Raw genomic sequence first — 12,470 nt, forward strand, 5'->3', positions numbered from 1 at the left:
TTATTATGCTCAATATGCTCAAACTTGTATTTGATATGAAGTAAATAAAAAACAAACAAACAAATATAGAAATACTGAAATGTCATTTTGATTTCCATAGTAACGCACGTATATATTAATAATTTAGTTGCTAGGACCACCCACTTAGCAACCAATAATAGTGGATTGGATTACGGATTTCTTCCGAAATAACTTTTCATACAAAATAGAATTAACTGAAAATGAGTTCAATTCTACTTAAAGATGGCTAAAAGTATTAGAAGAATGCATTAGCATCGTGTTCTGATATATTCTAAAAGTTTCAAATGTCTAGCTAGTCGGGAAGTTAGTTAAAAATCGATTGCAAGATTTGTACCGGACAAACAGCCACCGGACAAATAAGAATACGACCTAAGAAAAACGTTGTAAAATATTGAAGAAAACCGACCTCTACTTTTTATATAAATACATTTAGCATTGCAAATCAATTGACATGGTCACAGCGATATAGAAAGCCTCAGTTGAATTAGTGTCATAATATTATTAGATACAAGCCTTTTCCTTGGCAAATTAATTCAGAAATAATTTGAAAGACATTAATTACCTATACGTGGATGGGTTAAATAAAATTTAATAAAAAATAAATAAAAACATGTTTTTAAGCATGTCGTTACATCATCGGCTGATATATAAATTGGTTACACACGATTAATTAAACACAAAAACATGTTCATAATATTAATAGTATGGTTGTATAAATATTTAAATTTATAAAATGCAAAAAATTACAAAAAAAAATAATTAAGTAGGAATTCTCGCTCCGCGCATAAATTCTGCGTATTATAGAAATATTTGAGGATACATAATATCGATTCATGTCTGATTGACATATTATAGAAGCCAACAGAGTTTTTATTGGAAACCAGCTTGCATCAAACTTGATTTGGGTACAAGCAGGCGAGAACGAAAAAAATGGGTTAGAGAGGATCTATTTTGGAAAAATATTTTTTTATTGATTAAAGGTGGAACAAATAGCAGCATGGCCCCCACAAGAGGGGGGGGGGGGCTGACAGGGATCTAGCCTGGGGACCCTGGCTTACGGGATCCCGGCACGGTGACTTGATCAGTTAAATGAGATAAACATTCACCACAAATTTGCTCTAATAGCAAAAAAAGTCGATTGCGGAGCAATTTCACAGGCAGTACCTATTTTATTTTATAATTATTTTTAGTGTTTCCTGACTAATAAAAATTACTATCCAATATGGCAAACAGCTCAATAATTCAAGAGAATTTATTTAGAAATACAAGAAATCACTAAAAATACACGGAATACCCTTAAGTTTATGGAATACCATTTGGAGAACAATAATGTAGAATATTGGCGATAAGCTGGGGGGGGTCGCCAAACATCGTGGCCTATGGGGTCCGCTTTAGGTTGTGGGGGCCATGAATAGCAGGTTTCACTTACTTTGACATTAACCCCCCCGTCTACTACAATTATAGCTTCTCGTCGCTTTAACCGCGGAATGTACCTAAGTACCGAACTTTTCCAGGTACGTTTCCCATACCCAGATACTCAGCACCGCTTTGAGTCCAGCGATAAACACCTGGCCTGCAGGTATAACAAAGGGTTTTCATCTTAAGAATTATTGCCGGCTGCCGCATCCACAAGTGGTTATAGAATACGCGTGGCTTAACGGTCATAATATTTATTAGGAACGTTAGAGTCCGTTTGTGTCACCCAAATTGTCTAGCTAAAAAATCCATTCATAAATTACACGTATCTGCTGGTATTTTTTTTTAATTTCAGTGAAATCGATTTGGATTTGCGAATGCAGGCCCGCCCTAACAGACTCGGTCGCCCCTGTGCGAAATCCATAAAGCCACCCCCTCTACATCCATTAAAAAAAATGCACATTTTCAAAAACAAAAATTCTTACTACGAATTAGTGTGATACTGTGGAGTATATTTGCAAATTAAAATAAGATATAAAGTCGGCTATGGATTGGTACGGAAGCCGGCGAAAATTAGCCTAGTCCCTGGCTTAGTCGACATATTTATACACATACAAAACATAGTGTGAAATTTGACAGTTTTTACAGAAAACACGACACAAAGCAATCGTCGAGAATAGCAACCGTAATAATAATCACACGCGCTTTGCCCAATTCCTGCGCACTAGAAATAATGGCAGCTGCGCAAGTTCAAGGTTAAATAATTGTTCCACGATACAACCTTTTATGTTAATTTAAAAAAAATACGAATCGACTACCTACGCTAACATAATTATGACCTTTCCGTTTGGGTCATTCCTTGCAATAATAGTGTTATGCTATTTTTCTTGATTTTTACTCGTTTGGAACGACATCTTAATTATGAAACCCGATGGTCTCTAGAAAAACCGAAAATATTTTTGACCGCCCTCAAAAATCGGCAGCCTTTGTACAATGCACATGTCACAATATATCGCACGTGCCACGTATGGGCGGCCCTGTGCGAATGCACACAAAAAATGATAATTAATCAGAATCAAAACGTCAAGTGATTTGCGTGCGGGAACAAACCTAATCATTGAACGAACTACGAATAGAAAAACGGTGCGAGTAGAAAATACTTTTGCGTATAATAAACCATTATTACAATAGAAACGGAGCGATAGCAAAATTGAAGATGGCTATCTGTCATTTGACGAATGAATCAATCGCATTTTATAATTAATTCTTTTACGATGCATTCCCACGATTTTTCCTTTAATTTACATCTCTGCAAAATAGAAATCATCTCGTTAATAGTATTCATCTTAGATACTAGCAAAATAAACGACTATGTATCAATTTAAAACTAGTTAAACGGGGCGGGATTTCGACGCTAAATTCATGTTTGATTAATAATTTAATTAGTGGTAGGTACCTAGCGACGGCTGTAGAAACAATCCTGTTATTAGATATTGACAGAATTTAATAATAAATAGAATTTTCAGTTAACGTCATTCAATACTAATACAATAATTTTATGACGTAGATAGCTGCTTATCTGAAGTGGTATATTATTTTAATTGGATTGCTATTTAGTGCCAGGTACAGGGTTGCCCACTTTTTGTTTTTCTTGCCAGATCCAGCGTTTTTCAGTACCTAGACATCTAGCGTACCATGGCGTTAAATCTAGCGTATTTCGAAACGACAAACAACTTCAAAGATTTCATAAAAAAGAAAACGATCGTTATTTTAGCCGCTGGCTTATGAAGTCAGAAGTACCAACACCAACGGCTTTTGATGGTGACGCCGAAAGAAATAATTATTGGTCGATACAAGCGACTGCCTGAGATCTGATTGTTTTATGACACCAATCGAGTGTCAACCGGTCGCCAGGGTATCGATCGGTTAGTGTATGTTTGACATAATCAAACTGTAGGTATATCAAAAATGCTCCTGACCAGATTGTTATTTTTTTTTAATTTGACAAAATAGAAAACGGCGCCGACTGCTAGTAGAAGCCCTTGGGCTAAGGCCACATAGGTAGGTGCCTTGCTTGGTGGCTACGTGCTAGGTGACAATATATCCTAGCGAACGGACGCACACTATACTATCGCAATGGCCATACTGCACGCCTCGCTACGTGATTATTAGTCACCTAGTGAGTCTCTCGCCGAACAAACGTGTTTGTTATTTTTATTGTGTCACCTAGTGATTTTGCAAGATGGCGGATGTTTCTTCAGTATGACAAACGTCAAACACCGTATATTTTGAGGTTATGAATAATGACGCATTGGATGGATTGACATTATGCACCCAACAAGTTCAAATTTGAGACTTTCAAAATTTTAAACTTAAATTCTCTGTGAGAAGCAGCTTTCTGGTTAGTTTTGAGAATGGCATATTATCGTTGTTGACTTGAGCGCTCCCAAATGTCAAATGAATTTGTACCTAAGCACGTAGCGTGCAATGTGGCAGTAGTGTTTTTAGTAGACACCTAGCTCAGCACTAGCGAAGCACCTACATAATATGCGACCGAAGCCTTGGAATTATCGTAGGCCGTGATCATCAGCAATAAGGAAAAAAACGTATTTATCAGAGGATAAAAGAAGAACTTACCTGAGTAAAGTGATTCGTCGCTCTGTTATTGTCTTCCTGCGCCTGCTTCCTAGCGCGCCGTCTCTCCGTAAATAGGACGGAGAGACGCTCCAGCGCTCTGGTCTCCAGTGCTTCGGCTCCTCGCTTGAGACGCCTGGCCCTGGCTTCCCACTGCGAGCACATTGCCCGCCACGCGCCGGCTACACAACTTTCTGCAATTTATAAAGAAAAAATAGCAATAAGTAGGTACCAATGTCACCTCGATACCAAAACAAGACAACTTCGATTTTGGCATAGTTGGAAAATGTAACTTTCAATAGATTGAATACACATAACACATAACTGGATTTGATTAGTTTTCTTCCCACGTCATCGCGGCAATATTCAACAATAGGTATAACCGCATGAATTGACCACAAAACGTCGGTGTGAGGCAGACTATCCTATGTATAATTTATTGTGACTAATATTAATTAAATTCACCCCAAAACAGTGGCAGGCAGACTTAAGCGCTGCACAGGGACGGCAATTAAGCAATAAAGAAAGAACTAATCGCCAAACATTTTTTTCAATTAATACATTCAGGTCACATACATCCAGTCATCGTACGTATTACATTTCGCCGTGAGCTGTCTTACCGGAAAGAGATGGCCGTATAGCATTGAGATAAAAAAAATCGCGTCATTCTCGGACCATTGCGGAGAGTACCTACCTACTATTTCAATTATATTCGATTCAATATTTGTTTGGTATCAAATATCTGATAATAATGTTGTCATTAATATCAGACAGAACGACTTGATAATTACAAGCACCCGCCACAATTTTATATAAATTATATTTTTATTAAGTACCTACCTACCAAAGCACCTATTTTTAGTGTTTTATTTAGACATGTACTTGATCTCGATACTATACGGACATCTATTTTCGATACAACATCTCACGGTGAACTGTGCTACGGTCAACAGCATACGTACACATTTCCGGACACGGGTTATTTGCGTGTTATTGGATTGCATTTAAAAAAAAATGCGGTGTCGTATTGCGGACGTGAAGACCTCTTCACATAATTTTGTTTGTCCTTATTAATTTAGCTTTGTTTTTTGTATCTTATATATTAAATTCATCTATTCAAGTCTCCGTGCCTTTCTCTCCCATGGCACTTTTTTATTAAACGCACCTATGTCTTTCAGTAAACTCAATCAAACCTCACTTGAGAGTGTGGCGATCCCAGTCTTGGGCATCTGCTCCTGAGACATTCCCAGCCGTAAAAAACCACAGCACATCCAAACGTAGGGCCTCGTGATACGCTCGATTAAAGACCGAGTGTGGTGCGGGGCGGTTGGTTGGAGGGGTCTATTTTTGTGTTGTGTTATTGGAATCATTCGTTGTTAATTCAAGCTGGCTTCCTACCGTCTGTTATTAGGTTGGGGGAAAGGTTGATTTATTTGAATTTTGATCCAGATGGAAAATGGATCCCAGAATCCATTAATATTGTTATATCACAAATCTAGTTCTGGCAAACAAACGGCAATTGACACGCAATATGGTCATTATGGGAGAAAACGGTCAAAGCGGACACAAAAAAGTAACCTTGTTTTTTTTTATAATAACTTCATTTTCAATGTTTAAAAAACCTTTTTTGTAACATTGAGTAGGTAGGTACACTCAATTACACGAGGTGATTGTGAAAGCCGTTTTCGCGCGATATTTTGAGATGTCTTCTTAGTATAATAAGACCTCGATATCTGAATAGGTTTTACCCGTTTAGCGTGTCCAAAAAAATGTACGTATGCAGTTCATACTCATATTGTCTCAATAAAAATCACCGGAATACAAGAGGACAGAAGGAAACAGGCAGGTAAGTAAATTAGAAATACAATCGTATCGTATGCATGTACCTATATAAAATTCTGAATGATTCAAAAGTAGGTGTTCGTAAGAATCGTAAGTGAATTGAATCTAATAAAATTGGATCATTACCGTCTGCAATGCTCCACGAACGCGACATTTTAAATCTCAATGCTATACAGCCATCTATTTCAGGTACAACACCTCACGGTGAACTTTATACGTACAACTTACATATTGTTTTAGTGGTAAGAGTTGATTACACTCAATTTATTCCAGTGCAATTATGTTTTGAACATAAATAATTTGAAAACCCACCAGAAAAAATAACAATCTAGGCACCCGACGGGACTTCCAGTAACCACTGGATTCGCGCAAATGTGCTTTTCCAATTATGTTACGAACATCCTACTTAATTACGAAAATTTAATGAACAGTCCTTAGGTACATGAAATTGAATGATTATAGAATTAAATTCAGAGTTTTTCGTTGAATAAAAGAAATAGTTTTAATGTTTTGGTCTAACTACTCCAACTTGTCCTTTTTGAATTTATAAAAATAACAAAATATCATTATTTTCTTGGAATATTAGTAATGATACTAATGATAATGAAGCATTTCAGAACAATGCCTACCCTATTTGCAGAAGGAAACAGGCAGGTAAGTAAATTAGAAATACAATCGTATCGTATGCATGTATATAAAATTCTGAATGATTCAAAAGTAGGTGTTCGCAAGAATCGTAAGTGAATTGAATCTAATAAAATTGGATCATTACCGTCTGCAATGCTCCACGAACGCGACATTTTAAATCTCAATGCTATACAGCCATCTCTTTCAGGTACAACACCACACGGTGAACTTTATACGTACAACTTACATATTGTTTTAGTGGTAAGAGTTGATTACACTCAATGGATTCCAGTGCAATTATGTTTTGAATATAAATAATTTGAAAACCTACCAGAAAAAATAACAATCTAGGCACCCGACGGGACTTGAACCTGTAACCACTGGATTCGCGCAAATGTGCTTTTCCAATTATGTTACGGACATCCTACTTAATTACGTAAATTTAATTAACAGTCCTTACATGAAATTTAATGTTCATAGAATTAAATTGTGAATTTTTCGTTGTATAAAAGAAACAGTTTTAATGTTTTGGTCTAACTACTCTATTAAATTTATAAAAATAATGAAATATCAATGTTTTCTTGGAATAGTAATAATGAATAGTGACGTCCCGTGGGGGCGGCAGGTACTCGAAGGGCGGCAAATCGAGGATAATCATTTGGTATACATAGAAATAGCTACCTACTTAAACTTAGTAATAACGAAAATATCTTTCCATTCAAAATTCAGCTCACTGGTTAGAAACAAAATGTATTAATTAACATAAAAGGTTTAACAGGGCTGTATTTTTTTGTCGGGTTCGCGATGTCTAGTTTACTTCCGTTGCTCTTTAACGTCTTTGGTGATATTGTATAAAAAAATGTGGCGGCATTTTGGCGCTGTCCAGGGGCGGCATTTTGTCTAGGGACGTCACTGATAATGAAGCATTTGAGAACAATGCCAACCCTATTTACAGAATGTTAAACACAGTTGTGTTGAGTTTACAATCGCTTATAATGATATTATATTTGATAAGTATAACTTTGAAATCGATCAACTAACTTGGTCTCCCAGTCGATCTTCCAAATTTGAAAATCGAATTTCGAACAAGTGCATTAAAAATATTACATATTTTCATCCTGCATCAACTGCACGACGAGAAAACGTAATAAAATAATAATAAATTTAAATAAGGTTGGTATCACTGCCGATCAGTGCTATGCCGCCATGCCAGGCAGCCAAGCCAACTGACGTACATTTTTTCTTTCGTTTGACCTCCTTCCTTGTCAATTCCAGTACCGTTAACCAAACAAAAACAACATTCGCTAAACGCGATGCGAAAATATAACTTACTGCCCATATTATGGGTAGGTATCTACAGATTTTTATAATAAAATTGCACCGGTGTTCATATTTCCGTTTTTTGTGACGTTTACCTTTTATTATTCGCAATTTGGTGTTGTCATTTATTTTGCACTCGCGAAAATACGTAATAATATGACACGGATTTGTTTCAAATCGTCTCAATATTCCTTACATACCCACCTATATATTATTTTCGGCTATCTTAAAGAGATAAATACACAAAAAAAAAACATATACCTACACCCATGGCCCCCACAGGTCTGACAGGGCTCTAGCCTGGGGGCCCGCACTCAGGAGGGGCCCGGCGAGTCACCAGATAAGTGAGATAAACACACATCACATGCTATGTGCGGAGGTACATTAAATGAAGTAAGTAGGTACATTTGTGTTTTGTGAATAGAAAGAAAATAACATTCATATTCGACGTGTTGCAGTCGGACGAGTTTAGATGTCCGACCCGACAAAGGGCGGAACTTTGGATTTTTTTAGATTAGTACGTACCTATTGATTAATTACAAAGCTTTAAAATGCATTTTTATGGATCTGAATTCTTCGCAGTCAGTTTACATTTTTCAAAAAGCCGTCGATTTACTACATTATCTACCAAGATGATGAAAGACAAAAATTTCAATACTATGTAGGTACTTGACTATTAATATGGGCAGTTCGGTAACGTCTGTTTTTGTGTGCGTTGATCAATGCCATATACCTACCTAGCCCTTCGCAAATTTAAAAGAGCTGTCTAGCCGCATAGCATTGAGATACAATGAAAATAATGTGCGACCCTATGCGATGTTATTCTTTGATATATGCACATACAGTTTTCGTATTTTAATAATGCGTTCACATGTCTTCGCCAAGTCAATTATTAAGGACATCAATATCATATTAGTTGTTCTTACGACCCACACCATTCCCGACGAAATGAATCCACGGCTACATTTTGAACGCCTTCATACTACATCGTCTGAAGGCGTCAGATGATAATATTATTTATTATAGGGTTCCATAACATTGAATTTGGCACTGCTATTCACATAGATAGAGGTCCCCACCAGTGTTGGCAACTTTACTGTCAGTCACAAAAATATGCCAGATACGGTAAGAAAATAAGCCAGATGGCAGATAAAATGCTAGATTTTCTCAAAATTTAAAAAGTGTCTTGAAACTAGCATTTCAAAAAATATCTCGTAGATAATTATTAACCTTCTTTTAACAAAACAAAAACCGAAAAATAATTTCGGATTGAGCAACTATTAAAATAGAATTCAAAATTAATGCAGGTAAGAAATTTAGTACCTACCTAATCATTTTGTATGTCACATTCATAATATCTATAAAGTTAACATGTTGATTTTTATGCAAATCTGGTACATATACTATTCTGGCTTTATTATGAGAAGTTTAAAGCTGTTTGAGGTATCGAAAAACGCTAGATTTAACGCCACACGCCAGATGCAATATTTGCAAATAAATTCCTATTCAAAAATGCTAGATCTGGCAAGAAAAACGCTAAGTTGGCAACGCTGGTCCCCACTATAAATACTAATGTAAGGAGCAATTTTATTAAAACCGATCGTAAGTACAAACCACATACGTCTCTTTGTAAGCGAGTAATTTAATCTCAAAGTTCAATTAATGTTCCAACTGTCTCTTTTTCTATAAACACTTCACTCCGCCAGGCGTGTCAGGGGCTTGCGAAAAGGGTAAACTTAAAACCATTTCCAGATTTCTCCCTGATAAGCGACGGGCAAAACATCTAGAGGGGGTCTACACCACTGAAGATGGCAATTTTTAAAGAGAGCTCGCTGTACGAATAGGAATGATTGCAACCACATCCACCTCGATGCGGAGTATCTAGGAATATACTCGGTTAAAAACAAATGCCGCCTATTCAACGCTTGCTTTATACTAGTGAGTCATGGCACCATGGCCCAGCGTGGCAAGTTAAGTGAGATATACATACATTACAACACATTGCTTTAATAGTAAAAAAAAGTGCTGGTGTTGAACAGAAATCCAAAGGGGTCGGATCTTCCTGCGCTAGTACTTTCATCACAAATAACGGCCCTTTTGAAACCGATTTGAGGCTCGAAATACGCATACAACGCATGCACTGTGATGAATTCGTGAAACGAACGGAAAAAAACCCGTATGTGGACATGGCTTATGAGAGCGAACCAAGCAACCTCTAATTACGCTGAGAGTGAAGATACAATGTTGTACTACGGATGCCTGAAGATAATTTCAACATGGCTTGCATGTTCTTCGTCTACAGGATTCCAGCGGCCTTCCAGGACGTGACGATGTGATTCTATGAAACAAATTGATATTTTTATCGTGTACCCTACACTGGTAGTTGGGTTTTATTTTTTCTCGTTTAGGGCCTCAAAATCAGTCAGTACTTTGGGCGTCCAAATGCCTAAACCAGTGACTGGTGCAAGTGTGCACTGTTGTTGCAAGTACAAACATACAGAATATATGGACTGGACTAGGCTGTGTAAGCTGACAGTTCAAGATCCGTCCATGTCCGAATACTACATCATTGATATGCCAACTGTAATTTCATAAAGAATTACGTGGTATCCTTGTCAATTTTATTACGCACTGCTTTCTCGCATACAAATAAACCGTCATGGCGCACCTTTTGATAAAAAAAAGAAAGTGGTAAATACACTGACAGCTCAACACGCTTAAATTATATCGTATGCCCTATCGGATTGACGTAACATGTTAATAATTGGAGTTCTTCCCCAAATGAAACGAGATGAGTGGGTAATTATTGAAATACCCAGGTGCAGGTAAGATTTTTTTTGGGATTACCCAACATCTATTAGTAGTACCTACTCGATATTAATGATCCTATGACCAATTCGTACACAAGGGTGTTGGGGAGCAAAGCACCCGGGTGTTATGCAGCCGCTCCATTGGAGAGCCAATAAATCGTCCGATTTGTATATGCTCTGCTACTGATCAACAAACGAATAAATAGACGAGCAGTCAAAAGTTGCTATTGTCGTAATGTCTTCCGATACTTATTCCTTAAATTTTGTGTTATTTATATCTAAGATAAAAAGAGTAAAATATAACAGAGAAAACAACATAAATTTTACGTTTTCTTTTAAGAATTTCAAAAATTTAAATCTGAATCTGAAAATAAATTAACAAATTAATCAAAAACGTTTAGAATAATTATAGGTATTTTCGTTCCGGATTGCGTATTAATGTCAAAACGAATCTACGCAGGTAGTGATTAAAGGACGAATTCTGACGAACTCGGAGAGTGAAATATCAAACATGTTTGAAATCCTAAGTACCTGGTCTGCCGACTTAAAACTCCACAAATTCGGGGTGCTCCATGCGAAAAAAAGTCCGACGACTGTAAATCGTGTGACTTGCGTGTCAATGGAGCACAGGCATTAGGATTTAGGAAGGGGGCAAAATACAACATAATATTTAATAAAGGTTAAAATGAATTTTTAAATGATTTTTGAATGCTAACCACGATCGTTCTTGACGTCACAATGCTAAGAAACTTTGGGAACAATACAGAACTTTGCACTGCGCTATTATCAAATCGGTTTTACCATGTTGACTTTGCGAATTTAATTACTTAGACGATTAATTATTTATTGGATTGGGGCCAATCGGTCCAAACGCCCTATCGGGAACGGGATGGAAAAAGATCGGGGTATGCTCCATAACCTTATGATCTGCACCCAGAGCTTCTTGTCAAAGCAATATCATCCGCATAGACAAAATTTCTCCAATTCTGACAAATCAGCAATATACCTACAAGTTAAAAAGTGCAGGCGCCAGTACAGGGTCATAAAATTTGTCTAGAATCGTTGTAATAAACATAAAAGGACACAGAGAATACCAGGTCTTCCTATCTAGCAGCTAGGATATTGACTGAGTCATAAAATCATAAAAAAGATAAGTTTTATGAGTTACCGTAAACAATAAATTGTCTAATAATAATTTAAGCAAAAATAAAACATAATCACCAAAAAGGAAATTTACAGTTAGTACATATAACGTTTTATAACTTTCAACCACTCAGTTCGCGTCAGCACACATCGCCCTTTATACTAGGTAGGTATTAACCGTTTCTCATTAATATTATGGTTTGAAGACTGCGGAAAAGATGGTAATCTGATGGTGCCAGTAAAGTGTCTACGTAATTATGGGACTATACGAGTAATCGGCGACGTCTCTAGGTAAAGTCCTCAATCATTTTTTGTTGCAAATTCGTTATGTACACACTTCACAATTTCGGCTATCTTAAACAGACAAATACACTAAAAGTTTTATAAATTGACATACACGCCATTTCCACGAAACCTTCTTACAAACAGAGGTGGTTTTAGATACCTACGCGGAGTTCTGTGGCGCTGACAGGCTTGGATGCACCTTTGTGAAAAGTTTGCCTACCCGATGAACCGCCATTAGGTACAATACAATACTAGTTGTCAGCAGTCAAGATAATGTTTAATTTGATTATTTTTAAGCATTAATAATTATGTTGATACTTTTTAATGTAACGACCGCATCATCTGCTTTTCGGAAAACAGCTACTACACTCA

At 36.8% G+C, this 12,470-nt stretch overlaps 1 protein-coding gene across 2 annotated transcripts in view; it reads right to left on the minus strand.

The window, feature by feature from the left end:
- Nucleotides 1-12,470, minus strand: part of FER (tyrosine-protein kinase Fer) — a 200,028-nt gene that overhangs the window by 186,084 nt on the left and 1,474 nt on the right. For both annotated transcript variants that reach the window (XM_085945306.1, XM_085945307.1), the window contains exon 2: nucleotides 4,075-4,265. In XM_085945306.1, coding sequence (XP_085801432.1) covers nucleotides 4,075-4,265 — 191 coding nt within the window. The remainder of the gene's footprint in view (nucleotides 1-4,074; nucleotides 4,266-12,470) is intronic.

The sequence above is a fragment of the Rhyacophila brunnea genome, unplaced genomic scaffold (assembly GCF_057557595.1).
Source record: "Rhyacophila brunnea isolate RB1 unplaced genomic scaffold, BYU_Rbru_1.0 scaffold_18, whole genome shotgun sequence".
Lineage (NCBI taxonomy): Eukaryota > Metazoa > Arthropoda > Insecta > Trichoptera > Rhyacophilidae > Rhyacophila > Rhyacophila brunnea.